Source organism: Lipophrys pholis, assembly GCF_963383615.2.
Source record: "Lipophrys pholis genome assembly, chromosome: 7".
In the NCBI taxonomy this organism is placed as follows: domain Eukaryota; kingdom Metazoa; phylum Chordata; class Actinopteri; order Blenniiformes; family Blenniidae; genus Lipophrys; species Lipophrys pholis.
In genome coordinates this window covers 33,301,761-33,324,082 of record NC_137638.1, presented here as the reverse complement: position 1 = coordinate 33,324,082, position 22,322 = coordinate 33,301,761, and the positions used below count along the sequence as shown (strand labels likewise).

The 22,322-nt window shown below is 41.1% G+C and overlaps 1 protein-coding gene across 4 annotated transcripts in view; it reads left to right on the top strand.

The window, feature by feature from the left end:
- The window catches only part of ydjc (YdjC chitooligosaccharide deacetylase homolog), a 48,548-nt gene extending 40,805 nt beyond the window's left edge, over positions 1–7,743 (top strand). For 3 of the 4 annotated variants that reach the window (XM_080468357.1, XM_080468356.1, XM_080468355.1), the window contains exons 4-6: positions 3,144–3,243; positions 3,458–3,635; positions 5,769–7,743. In XM_080468357.1, coding sequence (XP_080324483.1) covers positions 3,144–3,243; positions 3,458–3,635; positions 5,769–6,096 — 606 coding nt within the window. In that variant the 3' untranslated portion in view covers positions 6,097–7,743. The remainder of the gene's footprint in view (positions 1–3,143; positions 3,244–3,457; positions 3,636–5,768) is intronic. The other variant, XM_080468358.1, reaches the window with a different exon arrangement.
- The last annotated feature ends 14,579 nt before the right edge of the window (positions 7,744–22,322 follow it).

The window sequence follows — 22,322 nt, the reverse complement described above, 5'->3', positions numbered from 1 at the left end:
CCGGAGAGGATCTTCACACCTCAGACCCACTTCAGATCACCACCTATTAAAATCATGTGACGAGGGATGTACCGATACCACTTTTTTCCAAAACGAGTATCGTATGAGTACTTGCATTTGAGTACTCAACGATACCGAGTACTTAGTCCAATACACACATTTATATTTTTCCACAGATGTTATTGGAGCAACATTCCTACATTGGGATGTACTAACACTCAAAATTCAAAAGAGAGAGAGCGTAGCGTGCTATGCTGAGCAGATCTATCAAGAAGCAGTACATAAAAGTAACTGGCCAATAAATACAACAAGTGTTCATCTCAGAAACTGAGTTCCATGTCCTGCTTTCCACCGGCTGTGAGGCCAGGGAGTTCACCCTGCAGCTGAGGACAGCTTCACCCCGCAGTCCTCTGACCACGGTCTGAAGCCCGGAGCAGGAAGGGTTAACGCTTTGTCATGAACTGAGAACTAACATTTAACAAAAGTGCTTTCAATAAAACTTTGTCAGAAACCGCAGGGTTTCCTCTACATTCATTTAGAAGTGGCGGGCCGCCCGGGGTGGGGGTGCGCTGGGTGGAACAGCTTTGAACAAGCTGTGCTCCTCACTGGCCGCCGTGCTTTGCAGCGAAGCGTCGTAAACCACGCACTGCCGTAAAGTGGTATCGGTGGCGTGGTATCGGTGGCATGGTATTAGTGGCATGGTATCGGTGTCGTGGTATCGGTGTCGTGGTATCGGTGGCATGGTATCGGTGTCGTGGTATCGGTGTCGTGGTATCAGTGGCGTGGTATCGGTGGCATGGTATCGGTGGCGTGGTATCAGTGGCGTGGTATCGGTGGCGTGGTATCGGTGGCATGGTATCGGTGGCATGGTATCGGTGGCGTGGTATCGGTGGCGTGGTATCGGTGTCGTGGTATCGGTGGCGTGGTATCGGTGGCATGGTATCGGTGGCATGGTATTAGTGGCATGGTATCGGTGTCGTGGTATCGGTGGCGTGGTATCGGTGGCGTGGTATCGGTGGCATGGTATCAGTGGCATGGTATCGGTGGCATGGTATCAGTGTCGTGGTATCAGTGGCAGTTTTCTGAGTACGAGTACTCATGCCTGGTATCGAACTGATACCCAATACTGGTATCGGTGCATTTCTACATGTAATTATAATCTTACAAGTGTAATGAAAATTTGGTTCAACACAAGTGCACCAACATTATACTTTATTTAAAAAGAGAAAAAGAAGCTGCCAGAGGCAAACTTTGAATAAAGGCGGAGGCCCAGGAACAGTGGAAACAGCGTGCGATCAAGCCCGAGCTGAGACTGAACTCCGGCTGAAATAAAAAGAATTAAAAGTGAGCACCGGCCCAAACATCAGACCGGCCCAGCGGGAATTGTCCCGGTCCTCCTGATCAGCCACTCCAGGCCTCCTTCATTTGGTTGGATTTGTGTTTCTTTTGAATTCCTGTCGTCTTCCGTTGTTAGATTTCCCAGAAGTTTCTCCTTCGCCTGCTTCTCCAGTCCAGTTTGTCGCTGCCTTCGGTCCTGGTCATCGACATCTGCCTCTCAGTCGTCTCTGTCAATCAGAGCCGTGGTGATGGTGGTGATGGGACCTGGATCATGGTGGTGACGGTGGTGATGGTGGTGATGGGACCTGGATCATGGTGGTGACGGTGGTGGTGGTGGTGGTGATGGGACCTGGATCATGGTGGTGACGGTGGTGATGGTGGTGATGGGACCTGGATCAGGGTGGTGACGGTGGTGATGGGACCTGGATCATGGTGGGGACGGTGGTGGTGGTGATGGGACCTGGATCATGGTGGTGACGGTGGTGATGGGACCTGGATCATGGTGGGGACGGTGGTGATGGTGGTGATGGGACCTGGATCAGGGTGGTGGCGGTGGTGATGGGACCTGGATCATGGTGGGGACGGTGGTGATGGGACCTGGATCATGGTGGGGATGGTGGTGATGGTGGTGATGGGACCTGGATCAGGGTGGTGGCGGTGGTGATGGGACCTGGATCAGGGTGGTGGCGGTGGTGATGGTGGTGATGGGACCTGGATCAGGGTGGTGGCGGTGGTGATGGGACCTGGATCAGGGTGGTGGCGGTGGTGATGGGACCTGGATCAGGGTGGTGATGGTGGTGATGGGACCTGGATCAGGGTGGTGGCGGTGGTGATGGGACCTGGATCATGGTGGTGACGGTGGTGATGGTGGTGATGGGACCTGGATCAGGGTGGTGGCGGTGGTGATGGGACCTGGATCATGGTGGTGACGGTGGTGATGGTGGTGATGGGACCTGGATCAGGGTGGTGACGGTGGTGATGGTGGTGATGGGACCTGGATCAGGGTGGTGGCGGTGAGTAGCGTGAGTGGTTGCAGTACACCGCTTTGTTTGGCCAGGCTCTGCGGATCACTTTGCCTCTGCAGCTGGTGGAGCAGCTGATGGAGCAGCTGATGGAGCAGCGGGTTCTCACCGTGAGTCCTCCTGGTGGGCCGCCGGGCCCCGGGAGCTCGCTCTGGCTTCTCAGAGCAGCTTCTCCAGGAACGATGACGATGATGTCATCCTCCTCCTCCGTGGATCCTCAGGTTGACCCGACGAACTCCTCCCTCCTCGTCTACTAGCTTAGCCTCCACCTTAACCTGGCGATGCGTTAGCTTTTTCATTAGCGTAGCCATAGCCCGTAGCGCCGTCTCGGCTCCTCGCTCCTGCCCTCGGCTCCCGCTAGCCTGCTGTTCGTTCTCCGTAGTTCTTGTTTGATCTCGGCGAGTTGTTGCTTGTGGTTCCGTCTGAACCTTCGTCTTCTTCGTCTTTATCAGCCCGGTGCGCCAGAGAGCTACCACTGCTCATAGAGTTGGCGGAGGAGAGTCTTCCTGGTTGTCCTGTCAGTTCCTCCATCAGCCCTACGGTCTGTCATACTGCCCTCCAGGCCTTCAGGATCTCTTTTGAATTTCAAGCACAGAAATTAAGCTGCCATCTTGTCTGTGACCTGGAAGCCTTTATTGATGGAGGAATGAGAGTTAATAAAGACTCCTCGGGCTGTGGAGCACAGTGTCTCTTTCTTCCTGCTTCTGCTTGTCTGGCCAGAACCAGAACCAGAACCAGAACCAGAACCAGAACCAGGTCCACTCAGCCCTGCTTCTCCTCCAGGTGGAGGTGGAGCTCAGAGCTCAGGTCCAGACGTTCGTGGAGCTGACGGGTCACTTGCCGGAGCACATGGACGGACACCAGCACGTCCACGTGCTGCCAGGTGGGGTGCTCACTCACTCACTCACACACACACACACACACACACACACACACACACACACACACACACACACACACACACACACACACACACACGGTCAATGGGGCTTGTAGTCTTATGTGCCTGCTTCCTGTGTGTGTGTGTGTGTGTGTGTGTGTGTGGGTGTGTGGGTGTGTGGGTGTGTGTGTGTGTGTGTGTGCGTGTGTGTGTGTAGAGGTGCGTGAGGTGTTTGCTCAGGTGCTGGCGGAGCTCGGGGTTCCGTACACCCGGGTCCCGGTGGAAGCGGGTCTCCACTCCTGCACATGGCTGCCTGCTCACCTGCACAGGTTCTACACACAGGTGGAGAAGGACGCTGTGGAGTCCATCCCTGTCTTTAAGCGCTATGGAATCAGGTGTGTCACTTTTTGACAGTTAGTGTGGAACCTGAACCTTTTCAACAGAAGGTTAGTCTCACTTTATTAGGTACCCCTTGCTAGTACCGGGTTGGACCCCTTTTGCCTTCAGAACTGCCTTAATCCTTGGTGGCCTAGATTCAACAAGGTACCGGAGACGTTCCTCAGAGACGTTGGTCCATATTGACATGATAGCGTCACACAGTGGCTGCAGGTTTGTCGGCTGCACATCCATGATGTGAATCTCCTGTTCCACCACAACCCAAAGGTTCTACTGGATTGAGATCTGGTGACTGTGGAGGCCGTTTGAGTCCAGTGAACTCATTGTCATGTTGAAGGAACCAGTCTGAGATGATCGGTGCTCTATGACATGGAGCGTTATCCTGCTGGAAGGAGCCCTCAGAAGACGGGTCCACTGTGGTTATAAAGGGACGGACATGGTCAGCAGCAATACTCAGGGAGGCTGTGGTGCTGACATGATGCTCAGTTGGTACTAAGGGGCCCAAAGTGTGCCAAGAAAGTATCCCCCACACCATGACACCACCAGAACTGGAGCCTCATCAGACCAGGCAATGTTTTTCCAGTCTTCTATAGTCCAGTGTTGGTGAGGCTGTGGGGGTTGGAGCCTCAGTTTCCTGTTCTTAGCTGACAGGAGTGGGTTAGGGTTAGGGTTAGCCCCAGCCCCTCCCCCCCCTCAAGGTTCCAGGTGTTGTGCGTTCAGAGACGTTCTCCTGCAGAACTCGGGTGTAACCAGTGGTTATTGGAGTTCCTGCTGCCGCTCTATCAGCTCCAACCAGTCTGGACATTCTCCTCTGACCTCTGGCATCAACAAGACATTTGGCCCACAGAACTGCTGCTCACTGGATCTTTTCTCTTCTCCGGACCATTCTCTGGAAACACTAGAGATGGTTGTGGGTGAAAATCCCAGTAGATCAGCAGTTTCTGAAATACTCAGCCCGTCTGACACCAACAACCAAGCCACGTTCAAAGTCACTGGAATCTCCTTTCTTCTCCCTCCTGATGCTGGTTTGACCTGCAGCAGCTCGTCTGGACCAGGTCTACATGCCTGAAGGCAGTGAGCTGCTGCCACGTGATTGGCTGATTAGAAATCTGCATTAACGAGCAGTTGGACAGGTGGACCTAATAAAGTGGCCAGTGAGTGCAGTGGAGAAGGGGCGGGATTTAATAAGTTGTAATTCTTCCCACTTCAAGCAGCCTGATTATACAGTTCTTACTTATTCAGTTTAATTGGTGAAAAGACTTTGGTTGATTGATGAGCACTGTTGATCTTAATGTTTGAATCTGAGCATGTTGAAAATAAAAAATGAAATGAAATAAAAGCCCTTCCTGTGGGCTCTCCACCTGCAGGAAGGTTCTTAATCGGTGCATTGTGATCTGGGTGACGGTGCTCAGACTGACACCCCCACCACCCAGATACAGATAAGAGGGAGAAGATGGATGAATGAATGAATGAATAAAAGAAACCAGCCCACAGATCCTAGAGGAGTGCCGAACACCTCCCATCTGTTCTGAGAATTACCACAATCAAACTAAGGCCAGACAGGTGATCAACAACAGTGTTCCTACTAGAAGTGACTAGAACACTGTAAGGCCTTCTTTAACTTTCTGTTTCATACGTATGATCTGGAGCTTTTGACAGTTAGTGTGGAACCGGAGCCAGGAACCCCAGCCAGCCCTGCTCGAGACACTAAGACAACAACTGGAAAGTAAAAGGTCAAAATATTCACAGAAATGTTCCCATCAAGGCAACGACTGTTGCTCAGTTACCGTTCTGGAGTTTTATGTGGACGAAACAACACGGAGAGGCGAGAGCTCAGTGATGGAGCAACCGTACTGACAAAGTTTCAGCATTAAAGCCTCCGTCAACTTAAAAATGATCAATCACACATGAAGGCAGTGAGACGAAGCAGAAAGAGGTTTTACTGTGTTTTCTATCCTCACCTATACTAATGCTAAAATTGATTGTTTCAACTCAGGTTTTGTGACGTGTTGTTGATGCACTAAACCAGTGTGTGCTGTAGTTTGCCACCAGCCTCATTCTCTTCAGGACCTTGTTGTTAGCCGCATGTAGCCTGAGCCGCTAACGGTGGTGTCTCCCTCCGATGTCTTCAGGTGGCCGGACGTGTACCTGGGACTCACCACCATGGGCCACAACATGTCGGCCTCCAGCCTGCAGAGGGCGCTGGCACACGGCCTGGAGGCGGGGCGGGCGGGCCTCGCCCCCCCCGGGGCGGGCTCCAGCCCGCCGCCGGTCACGGCCGAGCTCATGGTGCACCCGGGTTACCCCAGTCTGCCCCAGGAGGGCGGCTGCGGCGCCGGGCCCGACGACTTCTCACAGTCCAGCGAGCGACAACACGAGCTGAGCGTGCTCAGCGAGCCGGCCGTACTGAGGCTGTACGGCCAGCAGGGGGTGCAGCTGTGCGCCTTCAGAGACCTCTGAGGACACACACCTCATGTTTCCAAGTCTTAACGGTTATTTCTCCTGATGGTGACTGAATTCTGAAGTTTGGTGGTCAGTTTGACTTTATTCCAAAAATGAACCCTTTTCATTGTTATTAAAGTGTTTTGTTCCTTTGACAGCATGATGGCAGCAGAGCCCCCGCGCTGACCGCTGACCGCTGACCTCTGACCGCTGACCGCTGACCTCTGACCTCTGACCGCCGACCTCTGACCGCTGACCTCTGACCTCTGACCGCTGACCTCTGACCGCTGACCTCTGACCTCCCTGTGTGGCTCTAAATGAAGCATTATTCATATTTTGGAATGAAAAAGGAAAAATTGCCAAAATAACTAAAATTGTTAACTCGTACAATCCTTTAATCAGATTAAATAGTGAACTGTTAAAATGGTTGTAAACAAAGGTAAAACTGTCAAAATGGATAAAATCCCTACAAATGACAAGAAATATTAAACCATTAAATTTGCTCAAAAAACAAAAAAAGATCAGAAAGTCTCAAATGGTCTTAAATGGACTGATATAGCGCTTTTAAACGGCGTGAGCAGCCCTAAAGTGCTTTCCATCATTTATCACATTCATCCATTTTAACACATCACACAGGATGCACATGATTTTATTTTGGAGGAAAGTAGTAAAGTTTCAGATCTTTGAATGAGCTCCTGGTTCCTTCAACAGGTGATTCACTAATCACGCTTCAGGCGTCCCCAAAGCTTCATGTTAGTCACATTCACACTCCACTGTGCAAAAAGCTCCAACCAGCCATTGGGGTGTCTTGCTCAAGGACACTTCAACATGTGTGCAGGTGGAGATGGGAATTAAACCTGTAACCTTCCGATTGAGAGGCGACCGCTCTACAAACCGAGCCATGGCTCCCACTTAAAGTCAGAGGAGAATCAAGACGTATGAAATGCTAATGCCCCTCGGGGCTTTGTACTCGAGACGCTGCTTTTTAATTCACAGCTTCGTCTTCGTCTTCGTCTCGCGACCTGAAGCAGCGTTTGTCAATCAGGCTCGGTAGTTCTTCAGCCTTCAATCGAAACACGTCTTTCAACTTATTGGTCCAAAAGAGTTGGTTTCTAACGGCAACGGCAAAGAAAACATCCTCTTTGTATTTTCCATGAAAGTTGCTCTTTCAGGTTGATTCTCTCAGGATTTCAGTGTGTGAGTACGAATCCCTGGCCCAGAGACCACTGCCAGCGGAGTAGCATTAGCATTAAAGCTATGTGCTGGCTGACTTCAAAATATCCACGATCAGATGTGCTTTCATGGAGTTGGAAAGACTTTAGTTCTTTAAAATGTTTTATTTGTTTGGAAATATCACTTTTTAAAACTGTACAAATGCACTCAAATCAAAAGGGACCCCAGCACTTGTACTAGTCTCCAGTACTAAACTACTCTGAGCCTGAGTTCTACCACACCGTGAGGCGATCGCATCACAGACCATTCTTATGACAAGCAGCTGCCAGACTGCAGCTTTCAGATCACAACCGAGAAGTCACTATTGTCTGGGAGTGAGCACTATTAATCTCAGGTTTAGACAGGAATCATTTGTAATATTTATGTCTGATCAAACTTTGTATGCATAACTATATTGGAAATCAATAAATGAGGTCGAACTGGTCTGCAGTGTTTGTTCTCATGAAAGGTCTGGTGTGTACAGCAGTCTGTAGTTCTACTGCTGAGATTACTATTGCAACACATCATCAGTAGAGTAGAACCAACCTGCTGCCAAGCTGTCTCCACCCCTGCTTCTACATCTGCGATATGTCGTCAAAACTTCTTCTACATCCGCGATTTCTCGTCAAAACTTCTTCTACAGCTGCGATTTCTCGCCAAAACTTCTTCTACATAATAGATTTCTCGTCAAAACTTCTTCTACATAATAGATTTCTCGCCAAATCTTCTTCTACATTTGAGATTTGTCGTCAAAACTTCTACATCCGCGATTTCTCGTCAAAACTTCTTCTACATTTGAGATTTCTCGTCAAAACTTCTTCTACATCCGCGATTTCTCGTCAAAACTTCTTCTACATTTGAGATTTCTCGTCAAAACTTCTTCTACATTTGAGATTTCTCGTCAAAACTTCTTCTACATCCGTGATTTCTCGTCAAAACTTCTTCTACATAATAGATTTCTCGCCAAAACTTCTTCTACATCCGTGATTTCTCGCCAAAACTTCTTCTACATTTGAGATTTCTCGTCAAAACTTCTTCTACATTTGAGATTTCTCGTCAAAACTTCTTCTACATTTGAGATTTCTCGTCAAAACTTCTACATCCGCGATTTCTCGTCAAAACTTCTTCTACATTTGAGATTTCTCGTCAAAACTTCTTCTACATCCGCGATTTCTCGTCAAAACTTCTTCTACAGCTGGTATTTCTTGTCAAAACTTCTACATTTGAGATTTGTCGTCAAAACTTCTTCTACATCCGTGATTTCTCGTCAAAACTTCTTCTACATAATAGATTTCTCGCCAAAACTTCTTCTACATTTGAGATTTCTCGTCAAAACTTCTTCTACAGCTGGTATTTCTTGTCAAAACTTCTACATTTGAGATTTCTCTTCAAAACTTCTTCTACAGCTGCTATTTCTTGTCAGAACTTCTTCTACATTTGAGATTTCTCGTCAAAACTTCTTCTACATCCGAGATTTCTCGTCAAAACTTCTTCTACATCCGTGATTTCTCGTCAAAACTTCTTCTACATAATAGATTTCTCGCCAAAACTTCTTCTACATTTGAGATTTCTTGTCAAAACTTCTTCTACAGCTGCGATTTCTCGTCAAAACTTCTTCTACATTAACGATTTCTCGTCAAAACTTCTACATTTGAGATTTCTCGTCAAAACTTCTTCTACATAAAAGATTTCTCGTCAAAACTTCTACATCCGCGATTTCTTGTCAAAACTTCTTCTACATTTGAGATTTCTCATCAAAACTTCTTCTACATTTGAGATTTCTCGTCAAAACTTCTTCTACATTTGAGATTTCTCGTCAAAACTTCTTCTACATCCGCGATTTCTCGTCAAAACTTCTTCTACATCTGAGATTTCTCGTCAAAACTTCTACATCTGAGATTTCTCGTCAAAACTTCTTCTACATCCGCGATTTCTCGTCAAAACTTCTTCTACATAATAGATTTCTCGTCAAAACTTCTTCTACATAATAGATTTCTCGCCAAAACTTCTTCTACATTTGTGATTTCTCGTCAAAACTTCTTCTACATTTGAGATTTGTCGTCAAAACTTCTTCTACATTTGAGATTTCTCGTCAAAACTTCTACATCCGCGATTTCTCGTCAAAACTTCTTCTACAGCTGCGATTTCTCGTCAAAACTTCTTCTACATTAACGATTTCTCGTCAAAACTTCTTCTACATTTGAGATTTCTCGTCAAAACTTCTACTTCCGCGATTTCTCGTCAAAACTTCTTCTACATAAAAGATTTCTCGTCAAAACTTCTACATCCGCGATTTCTCGTCAAAACTTCTTCTACATTTGAGATTTCGCATCAAAACTTCTTCTACATTTGAGATTTCTCGTCAAAACTTCTTCTACATTTGAGATTTCTCGTCAAAACTTCTTCTACATCCGCGATTTCTCGTCAAAACTTCTTCTACATTTGAGATTTCTCGTCAAAACTTCTACATCTGAGATTTCTCGTCAAAACTTCTACATCTGAGATTTCTCGTCAAAACTTCTACATCTGAGATTTCTCGTCAAAACTTCTTCTACATTTGAGATTTCTCATCAAAACTTCTTCTACATCCGCGATTTATCGTCAAAACTTCTTCTACATAATAGATTTCTCGCCAAAACTTCTTCTACATAATAGATTTCTCGCCGAGATTTCTCGCCAAAACTTCTTCCACATTTGTGATTTCTCGTCAAAACTTCTTCTACATTTGAGATTTGTCGTCAAAACTTCTTCTACATTTGAGATTTCTCATCAAAACTTCTACATCCGCGATTTCTCGTCAAAACTTCTTCTACATTTGAGATTTGTCGTCAAAACTTCTTCTATATTTGAGATTTCTCATCAAAACTTCTACATCCGCGATTTCTCGTCAAAACTTCTTCTACAGCTGGTATTTCTTGTCAAAACTTCTACATTTGAGATTTCTCTTCAAAACTTCTTCTACAGCTGCTATTTCTTGTCAGAACTTCTTCTACATTTGAGATTTCTCGTCAAAACTTCTTCTACATCCGAGATTTGTCGTCAAAACTTCTTCTACATCCGTGATTTCTCGTCAAAACTTCTTCTACATAATAGATTTCTCGCCAAAACTTCTTCTACATTTGAGATTTCTCGTCAAAACTTCTTCTACATAATAGATTTCTCGCCAAAACTTCTTCTACATTTGAGATTTCTCGTCAAAACTTCTTCTACATTTGAGATATCTCGTCAAAACTTCTTATACATTTCAGATTTCTCGTCAAAACTTCTACATAATAGATTTCTCGTCAAAACTTCTTCTACATAATAGATTTCTCGCCAAAACTTCTTCTACATTTGAGATTTCTCGTCAAAACTTCTACATCCGCGATTTCTCGTCAAAACTTCTTCTACATAAAAGATTTCTCGTCAAAACTTCTACATCCGCGATTTCTCGTCAAAACTTCTTCTACATTTGAGATTTCGCATCAAAACTTCTTCTACATTTGAGATTTCTCGTCAAAACTTCTTCTACATCCGCGATTTCTCGTCAAAACTTCTTCTACATTTGAGATTTCTCGTCAAAACTTCTACATCTGAGATTTCTCGTCAAAACTTCTACATCTGAGATTTCTCGTCAAAACTTCTACATCTGAGATTTCTCGTCAAAACTTCTACATCTGAGATTTCTCGTCGAAACTTCTTCTACATTTGAGATTTCTCATCAAAACTTCTTCTACATCCGCGATTTATCGTCAAAACTTCTTCTACATAATAGATTTCTCGCCAAAACTTCTTCTACATAATAGATTTCTCGCCGAGATTTCTCGCCAAAACTTCTTCCACATTTGTGATTTCTCGTCAAAACTTCTTCTACATTTGAGATTTGTCGTCAAAACTTCTTCTACATTTGAGATTTCTCATCAAAACTTCTACATCCGCGATTTCTCGTCAAAACTTCTTCTACATTTGAGATTTGTCGTCAAAACTTCTTCTATATTTGAGATTTCTCATCAAAACTTCTACATCCGCGATTTCTCGTCAAAACTTCTTCTACATTTGAGATTTCTCGTCAAAACTTCTTCTACATCCGCGATTTCTCGTCAAAACTTCTTCTACAGCTGGTATTTCTTGTCAAAACTTCTACATTTGAGATTTCTCTTCAAAACTTCTTCTACAGCTGCTATTTCTTGTCAGAACTTCTTCTACATTTGAGATTTCTCGTCAAAACTTCTTCTACATCCGAGATTTGTCGTCAAAACTTCTTCTACATCCGTGATTTCTCGTCAAAACTTCTTCTACATAATAGATTTCTCGCCAAAACTTCTTCTACATTTGAGATTTCTCGTCAAAACTTCTTCTACATCCGAGATTTGTCGTCAAAACTTCTTCTACATCCGTGATTTCTCGTCAAAACTTCTTCTACATAATAGATTTCTCGCCAAAACTTCTTCTACATCCGTGATTTCTCGCCAAAACTTCTTCTACATTTGAGATTTCTCGTCAAAACTTCTTCTACATTTGAGATTTCTCGTCAAAACTTCTTCTACATTTGAGATTTCTCGTCAAAACTTCTACATCCGCGATTTCTCGTCAAAACTTCTTCTACATTTGAGATTTCTCGTCAAAACTTCTTCTACATCCGCGATTTCTCGTCAAAACTTCTTCTACAGCTGGTATTTCTTGTCAAAACTTCTACATTTGAGATTTGTCGTCAAAACTTCTTCTACATCCGTGATTTCTCGTCAAAACTTCTTCTACATAATAGATTTCTCGCCAAAACTTCTTCTACATTTGAGATTTCTCGTCAAAACTTCTTCTACATTTGAGATTTCTTGTCAAAACTTCTACATCCGCGATTTCTCGTCAAAACTTCTTCTACATTTGAGATTTCTCGTCAAAACTTCTTCTACATTTGAGATTTCTCGTCAAAACTTCTACATCCGCGATTTCTCGTCAAAACTTCTTCTACATTTGAGATTTCTCGTCAAAACTTCTTCTACATTTGAGATTTCTCATCAAAACTTCTACATCCGCGATTTCTCGTCAAAACTTCTTCTACATTTGAGATTTCTCGTCAAAACTTCTTCTACATTTGAGATTTCTCTTCAAAACTTCTTCTACATCCGCGATTTCTCGTCAAAACTTCTTCTACATTTGAGATTTCTCTTCAAAACTTCTTCTACAGCTGCTATTTCTTGTCAGAACTTCTTCTACATTCGAGATTTCTCGTCAAAACTTCTTCTACATCCGAGATTTCTCGTCAAAACTTCTTCTACATCCGCGATTTCTCGTCAAAACTTCTTCTACAGCTGGTATTTCTTGTCAAAACTTCTACATTTGAGATTTCTCTTCAAAACTTCTTCTACAGCTGCTATTTCTTGTCAGAACTTCTTCTACATTTGAGATTTCTCGTCAAAACTTCTTCTACATCCGAGATTTCTCGTCAAAACTTCTTCTACATCCGTGATTTCTCGTCAAAACTTCTTCTACATAATAGATTTCTCGCCAAAACTTCTTCTACATTTGAGATTTCTTGTCAAAACTTCTTCTACAGCTGCGATTTCTCGTCAAAACTTCTTCTACATTAACGATTTCTCGTCAAAACTTCTTCTACATTTGAGATTTCTCGTCAAAACTTCTTCTACATAAAAGATTTCTCGTCAAAACTTCTACATCCGCGATTTCTCGTCAAAACTTCTTCTACATTTGAGATTTCTCATCAAAACTTCTTCTACATTTGAGATTTCTCGTCAAAACTTCTTCTACATTTGAGATTTCTCGTCAAAACTTCTTCTACATCCGCGATTTCTCGTCAAAACTTCTTCTACATTTGAGATTTCTCGTCAAAACTTCTTCTACATTTGAGATTTCTCATCAAAACTTCTTCTACATCCGCGATTTCTCGTCAAAACTTCTTCTACATAATAGATTTCTCGCCAAAACTTCTTCTACATTTGTGATTTCTCGTCAAAACTTCTTCTACATTTGAGATTTGTCGTCAAAACTTCTTCTACATTTGAGATTTCTCGTCAAAACTTCTACATCCGCGATTTCTCGTCAAAACTTCTTCTACATTTGAGATTTCTCGTCAAAACTTCTTCTACATAATAGATTTCTCGCCAAAACTTCTTCTACATTTGAGATTTCTTGTCAAAACTTCTTCTACAGCTGCGATTTCTCGTCAAAACTTCTTCTACATTAACGATTTCTCGTCAAAACTTCTTCTACATTTGAGATTTCTCGTCAAAACTTCTACATCCGCGATTTCTCGTCAAAACTTCTTCTACATAAAAGATTTCTCGTCAAAACTTCTACATCCGCGATTTCTCGTCAAAACTTCTTCTACATTTGAGATTTCTCGTCAAAACTTCTTCTACACTGAGATTTCTCGTCAAAACTTCTTCTACATTTGAGATTTCTCGTCAAAACTTCTTCTACATTTGAGATTTCTCTTCAAAACTTCTTCTACATCCGCGATTTCTCGTCAAAACTTCTTCTACATTTGAGATTTCTCTTCAAAACTTCTTCTACAGCTGCTATTTCTTGTCAGAACTTCTTCTACATTTGAGATTTCTCGTCAAAACTTCTTCTACATTTGAGATTTGTCGTCAAAACTTCTTCTATATTTGAGATTTCTTGTCAAAACTTCTTCTACAGCTGCGATTTCTCGCCAAAACTTCTTCTACATAATAGATTTCTCGTCAAAACTTCTTCTACATAATAGATTTCTCGCCAAAACTTCTTCTACATTTGAGATTTCTTGTCAAAACTTCTTCTACAGCTGCGATTTCTCGCCAAAACTTCTTCTACATAATAGATTTCTCGTCAAGACTTCTTCTACATAATAGATTTCTCGCCAAAACTTCTACATTTGAGATTTGTCGTCAAAACTTCTACATCCGAGATTTCTCGTCAAAACTTCTTCTACATCCGTGATTTCTCGTCAAAACTTCTTCTACATTTGAGATTTCTCGTCAAAACTTCTTCTACACTGAGATTTCTCGTCAAAACTTCTTCTACATTTGAGATTTCTCGTCAAAACTTCTACATCCGCGATTTCTCGTCAAAACTTCTTCTACATTTGAGATTTCTCGTCAAAACTTCTTCTACATCCGCGATTTCTCGTCAAAACTTCTTCTACAGCTGGTATTTCTTGTCAAAACTTCTACATTTGAGATTTGTCGTCAAAACTTCTTCTACATCCGCGATTTCTCGTCAAAACTTCTACATCCGCGATTTCTCGTCAAAACTTCTTCTACATTTGAGATTTCTCGTCAAAACTTCTTCTACATCCGCGATTTCTCGTCAAAACTTCTTCTACAGCTGGTATTTCTTGTCAAAACTTCTACATTTGAGATTTCTCGTCAAAACTTCTTCTACATCCGTGATTTCTCGTCAAAACTTCTTCTACATAATAGATTTCTCGCCAAAACTTCTTCTACATCCGTGATTTCTCGCCAAAACTTCTTCTACATTTGAGATTTCTCGTCAAAACTTCTTCTACATTTGAGATTTCTCGTCAAAACTTCTTCTACATTTGAGATTTCTCGTCAAAACTTCTACATCCGCGATTTCTCGTCAAAACTTCTTCTACATTTGAGATTTCTCGTCAAAACTTCTTCTACATCCGCGATTTCTCGTCAAAACTTCTTCTACAGCTGGTATTTCTTGTCAAAACTTCTACATTTGAGATTTGTCGTCAAAACTTCTTCTACATCCGTGATTTCTCGTCAAAACTTCTTCTACATAATAGATTTCTCGCCAAAACTTCTTCTACATTTGAGATTTCTCGTCAAAACTTCTTCTACATCCGAGATTTGTCGTCAAAACTTCTTCTACATCCGCGATTTCTCGTCAAAACTTCTTCTACAGCTGGTATTTCTTGTCAAAACTTCTACATTTGAGATTTCTCTTCAAAACTTCTTCTACAGCTGCTATTTCTTCTCAGAACTTCTTCTACATTTGAGATTTCTCGTCAAAACTTCTTCTACATCCGAGATTTGTCGTCAAAACTTCTTCTACATCCGTGATTTCTCGTCAAAACTTCTTCTACATAATAGATTTCTCGCCAAAACTTCTTCTACATTTGAGATTTCTCGTCAAAACTTCTTCTACATTTGAGATTTCTTGTCAAAACTTCTTCTACAGCTGCGATTTCTCGTCAAAACTTCTTCTTCATTAACGATTTCTCGTCAAAACTTCTTCTACATCCGTGATTTCTCGTCAAAACTTCTTCTACATAATAGATTTCTCGCCAAAACTTCTTCTACATTTGAGATTTCTCGTCAAAACTTCTACATCCGCGATTTCTCGTCAAAACTTCTTCTACATTTGAGATTTCTTGTCAAAACTTCTTCTACAGCTGCGATTTCTCGTCAAAACTTCTTCTACATAATAGATTTCTCGTCAAAACTTCTTCTACATTTGAGATTTCTCGTCAAAACTTCTTCTACATCCGAGATTTGTCGTCAAAACTTCTTCTACATCCGCGATTTCTCGTCAAAACTTCTTCTACAGCTGGTATTTCTTGTCAAAACTTCTACATTTGAGATTTCTCTTCAAAACTTCTTCTACAGCTGCTATTTCTTCTCAGAACTTCTTCTACATTTGAGATTTCTCGTCAAAACTTCTTCTACATCCGAGATTTGTCGTCAAAACTTCTTCTACATCCGTGATTTCTCGTCAAAACTTCTTCTACATAATAGATTTCTCGCCAAAACTTCTTCTACATTTGAGATTTCTCGTCAAAACTTCTTCTACATTTGAGATTTCTTGTCAAAACTTCTTCTACAGCTGCGATTTCTCGTCAAAACTTCTTCTTCATTAACGATTTCTCGTCAAAACTTCTTCTACATCCGTGATTTCTCGTCAAAACTTCTTCTACATTTGAGATTTCTCGTCAAAACTTCTTCTACATTTGAGATTTCTCGTCAAAACTTCTACATCCGCGATTTCTCGTCAAAACTTCTTCTACATTTGAGATTTCTCGTCAAAACTTCTTCTACATCCGCGATTTCTCGTCAAAACTTCTTCTACAGCTGGTATTTCTTGTCAAAACTTCTACATTTGAGATTTGTCGTCAAAACTTCTTCTACATCCGTGATTTCTCGTCAAAACTTCTTCTACATAATAGATTTCTCGCCAAAACTTCTTCTACATTTGAGATTTCTCGTCAAAACTTCTTCTACATTTGAGATTTCTTGTCAAAACTTCTACATCCGCGATTTCTCGTCAAAACTTCTTCTACATTTGAGATTTCTCATCAAAACTTCTACATCCGCGATTTCTCGTCAAAACTTCTTCTACATTTGAGATTTCTCGTCAAAACTTCTTCTACATTTGAGATTTCTCGTCAAAACTTCTACATCCGCGATTTCTCGTCAAAACTTCTTCTACATTTGAGATTTCTCGTCAAAACTTCTTCTACATTTGAGATTTCTCATCAAAACTTCTACATCCGCGATTTCTCGTCAAAACTTCTTCTACATTTGAGATTTCTCGTCAAAACTTCTTCTACATTTGAGATTTCTCTTCAAAACTTCTTCTACATCCGCGATTTCTCGTCAAAACTTCTTCTACATTTGAGATTTCTCTTCAAAACTTCTTCTACAGCTGCTATTTCTTGTCAGAACTTCTTCTACATTCGAGATTTCTCGTCAAAACTTCTTCTACATCCGAGATTTCTCGTCAAAACTTCTTCTACATCCGCGATTTCTCGTCAAAACTTCTTCTACAGCTGCGATTTCTCGTCAAAACTTCTTCTACATAATAGATTTCTCGTCAAAACTTCTTCTACATTTGAGATTTCTCGTCAAAACTTCTTCTACATCTGCGATTTCTCGTCAAAACTTCTTCTACATTTGAGATTTCTCGTCAAAACGTCTTCTACATAATAGATTTCTCGTCAAAACTTCTTCTACATAATAAGATTTCTCGTCAAAACTTCTTCTACATTTGAGATATCTCGTCAAAACTTCTTATACATTTCAGATTTCTCGTCAAAACTTCTACATAATAGATTTCTCGTCAAAACTTCTTCTACATTTGAGATTTATTGTCAAAACTTCTTCTACATCCGCGATTTCTCGTCAAAACTTCTTCTACATAATAGATTTCTCGCCAAAACTTCTTCTACATTTGAGATTTCTTGTCAAAACTTCTTCTACAGCTGCGATTTCTCGCCAAAACTTCTTCTACATAATAGATTTCTCGCCAAAACTTCTACATTTGAGATTTGTCGTCAAAACTTCTACATCCGAGATTTGTCGTCAAAACTTCTTCTACATCCGTGATTTCTCGTCAAAACTTCTTCTACATAATAGATTTCTCGTCAAAACTTCTTCTACATTTGAGATTTCTTGTCAAAACTTCTTCTACAGCTGCGATTTCTCGCCAAAACTTCTTCTACATAATAGATTTCTCGTCAAAACTTCTTCTACATAATAGATTTCTCGCCAAAACTTCTTCTACATTTGAGATTTGTCGTCAAAACTTCTACATCCGAGATTTGTCGTCAAAACTTCTTCTACATAATAAGATTTCTCGTCAAAACTTCTTCTACATTTGAGATATCTCGTCAAAACTTCTTATACATTTCAGATTTCTCGTCAAAACTTCTACATAATAGATTTCTCGTCAAAACTTCTTCTACATTTGAGATTTATTGTCAAAACTTCTTCTACATCCGCGATTTCTCGTCAAAACTTCTTCTACATAATAGATTTCTCGCCAAAACTTCTTCTACATTTGAGATTTCTTGTCAAAACTTCTTCTACAGCTGCGATTTCTCGCCAAAACTTCTTCTACATAATAGATTTCTCGCCAAAACTTCTACATTTGAGATTTGTCGTCAAAACTTCTACATCCGAGATTTGTCGTCAAAACTTCTTCTACATCCGTGATTTCTCGTCAAAACTTCTTCTACATAATAGATTTCTCGTCAAAACTTCTTCTACATTTGAGATTTCTTGTCAAAACTTCTTCTACAGCTGCGATTTCTCGCCAAAACTTCTTCTACATAATAGATTTCTCGTCAAAACTTCTTCTACATAATAGATTTCTCGCCAAAACTTCTTCTACATTTGAGATTTGTCGTCAAAACTTCTACATCCGAGATTTGTCGTCAAAACTTCTTCTACATCCGTGATTTCTCGTCAAAACTTCTTCTACATAATAGATTTCTCGTCAAAACTTCTTCTACATTTGAGATTTCTTGTCAAAACTTCTTCTACAGCTGCGATTTCTCGCCAAAACTTCTTCTACATAATAGATTTCTCGTCAAAACTTCTTCTACATAATAGATTTCTCGCCAAAACTTCTTCTACATTTGAGATTTGTCGTCAAAACTTCTACATCCGAGATTTCTCGTCAAAACTTCTTCTACATCTGCGATTTCTCGTCAAAACTTCTTCTACATTTGAGATTTCTCGTCAAAACTTCTTCTACATAATAGATTTCTCGCCAAAACTTCTACATTTGAGATTTCTTGTCAAAACTTCTTCTACATCTGCGATTTCTCGTCAAAACTTCTTTTATATCCACGATTTCTCGCCAAAACTTCTTCCACATTTGTGATTTCTCGTCAAAACTTCTTCTACATCTGCGATTTCTCGTCAAAACTTCTTCTACATAATAGATTTCTCGTCAAAACTTCTTCTACATCCGAGATTTCTCGTCAAAACTTCTTCTACATCTGCGATTTCTCGTCAAAACTTCTTCTACATTTGAGATTTCTCGTCAAAACTTCTTCTACATAATAGATTTCTCGTCAAAACTTCTTCTACATTTGAGATTTATTGTCAAAACTTCTTCTACATAATAGATTTCTCGTCAAAACTTCTTCTACATAATAGATTTCTCGCCAAAACTTCTACAGCTGCGATTTCTCGTCAAAACTTCTTCTACATAATAGATTTCTCGCCGAGATTTCTTGTCAAAACTTCTTCTACAGCTGCGATTTCTCGCCAAAACTTCTTCTACATAATAGATTTCTCGTCAAAACTTCTTATACATTTCAGATTTCTCGTCAAAACTTCTTCTACATCCGCGATTTCTCGTCAAACTTCTTCTACATAATAGATTTCTCGTCAAAACTTCTTCTACAGCTGCGATTTCTCGCCAAAACTTCTTCTACATAATAGATTTCTCGTCAAAACTTCTTCTACATAATAGATTTCTCGCCAAAACTTCTTCTACATTTGAGATTTGTCGTCAAAACTTCTACATCCGAGATTTGTCGTCAAAACTTCTTCTACATCCGTGATTTCTCGTCAAAACTTCTTCTACATAATAGATTTCTCGTCAAAACGTCTTCTACATTTGAGATTTCTTGTCAAAACTTCTTCTACAGCTGCGATTTCTCGCCAAAACGTCTTCTACATAATAGATTTCTCGTCAAAACTTCTTCTACATCCGAGATTTCTCGTCAAAACTTCTTCTACATCTGCGATTTCTCGTCAAAACTTCTTCTACATTTGAGATTTCTCGTCAAAACTTCTTCTACATAATAGATTTCTCGCCAAAACTTCTACATTTGAGATTTCTTGTCAAAACTTCTTCTACATCTGCGATTTCTCGTCAAAACTTCTTCTACATCTGCGATTTCTCGTCAAAACTTCTTCTACATTTGAGATTTCTCGTCAAAACTTCTTCTACATAATAGATTTCTCGTCAAAACTTCTTCTACATTTGAGATATCTCGTCAAAACTTCTTATACATTTCAGATTTCTCGTCAAAACTTCTTCTACATAATAGATTTCTCGTCAAAACTTCTTCTACATTTGAGATTTTTTGTCAAAACTTCTTCTACATCCGCGATTTCTCGTCAAAACTTCTTCTACATAATAGATTTCTCGTCAAAACTTCTTCTACATTTGAGATTTTTTGTCAAAACTTCTTCTACATCCGCGATTTCTCGTCAAAACTTCTTCTACATAATAGATTTCTCGTCAAAACTTCTTCTACATTTGAGATTTCTTGTCAAAACTTCTTCTACAGCTGCGATTTCTCGCCAAAACTTCTTCTACATAATAGATTTCTCGTCAAAACTTCTTCTACATTTGAGATTTCTTGTCAAAACTTCTTCTACAGCTGCGATTTCTCGCCAAAACTTCTTCTACATAATAGATTTCTCGTCAAAACTTCTTATACATTTCAGATTTCTCGTCAAAACTTCTTCTACATCCGCGATTTCTCGTCAAAACTTCTTCTACATAATAGATTTCTCGTCAAAACTTCTTCTACAGCTGCGATTTCTCGCCAAAACTTCTTCTACATAATAGATTTCTCGTCAAAACTTCTTCTACATAATAGATTTCTCGCCAAAACTTCTTCTACATTTGAGATTTGTCGTCAAAACTTCTACATCCGAGATTTGTCGTCAAAACTTCTTCTACATCCGTGATTTCTCGTCAAAACTTCTTCTACATAATAGATTTCTCGTCAAAACTTCTTCTACATTTGAGATTTCTTGTCAAAACTTCTACAGCTGCGATTTCTCGCCAAAACTTCTTCTACATAATAGATTTCTCGTCAAAACTTCTTCTACATAATAGATTTCTCGCCAAAACTTCTTCTACATTTGAGATTTGTCGTCAAAACTTCTACATTTGAGATTTCTTGTCAAAACTTCTTCTACATCTGCGATTTCTCGTCAAAACTTCTTCTACATCCACGATTTCTCGTCAAAACTTCTTCTACATCCACGATTTCTCGCCAAAACTTCTTCCACATTTGTGATTTCTCGTCAAAACTTCTTCCACATTTGAGATTTCTCGTCAAAACTTCTTCTACATTTGAGATTTCTCGTCAAAACTTCTTCTACATCTGCGATTTCTCGTCAAACCGTCTTCTACATTTGAGATTTCTCGTCAAAACTTCTTCTACATAATAGATTTCTCGTCAAAACTTCTTCTACATTTGAGATTTCTCATCAAAACGTCTTCTACATTTGAGATATCTCATCAAAACTTCTTCTACATTTGAGATTTCTCATAAAAACTTCTTCTACATTTGAGATTTCTCATCAAAACTTCTTCTACATTTGAGATTTCTCATTAAAACTTCTTCTATAGCTGCGATTTCTCGTCAAACCGTCTTCTACATTTGAGATTTCTCGTCAAAACTTCTTCTACATAATAGATTTCTCGTCAAAACTTCTTCTACATTTGAGATTTCTCATCAAAACGTCTTCTACATTTGAGATTTCTCATCAAAACTTCTTCTACATTTGAGATTTCTCATCAAAACTTCTTCTACATTTGAGATTTCTCATTAAAACTTCTTCTATAGCTGCGACTTGTCATCAAAACTTCTACATGGTCTCTGTAAGGTCTGGCCTGCAGACGGCGGAATCCTGAGGTTCAGGGTAGCACCGCAGCACCGCCGCAGCAGCAGCACCGTAGCACCGCCGCAGCAGCAGCACCACAGCAGCACCGCCGCAGCAGCACCGTAGCACAGCAGCAGCACCGCCGCAGCAGCACCGTAGCACCGCCGCAGCAGCAGCACCACAGCAGCACCGCCGCAGCAGCACCGTAGCACAGCAGCAGCACCGCCGCAGCAGCACCGTAGCACAGCAGCAGCACCGCCGCAGCAGCACCGTAGCACAGCAGCAGCACCGTAGCACCGCAGCAGCACCGTAGCACCGCAGCACCGTAGCACAGCAGCACCGCCGCAGCAGCACATCCACTTCTCACTGATCTGTATTTATTTCAAGTATTCCTGGCCGAATACGTAGACGTTACAACTCTGAATATCTTGGTAGGAAACCTAATTCCAGACTGTGAGAGCTTTTCCAGATGGGTGTGGCTGAGGACACGGTGCAGTCAAACATTGTTGTACCTGAAGTCCAGGAAGTAGTGGCAGACAGCAGTAGAAGACTGTGGTGTGTAATACTTCCTCAGTACCTGAAGTCCAGGAAGTAGTGGCAGACAGCAGTAGAAGACTGTGGTGTGTAATACTTCCTCAGTACCTGCTTCCTGTCTTCCTGTGGCCTGAGCGTCTCAGCAGGTTCCTTTGTAAAAACATTTTGGAGAATATCGAGGGATTTCTTCAT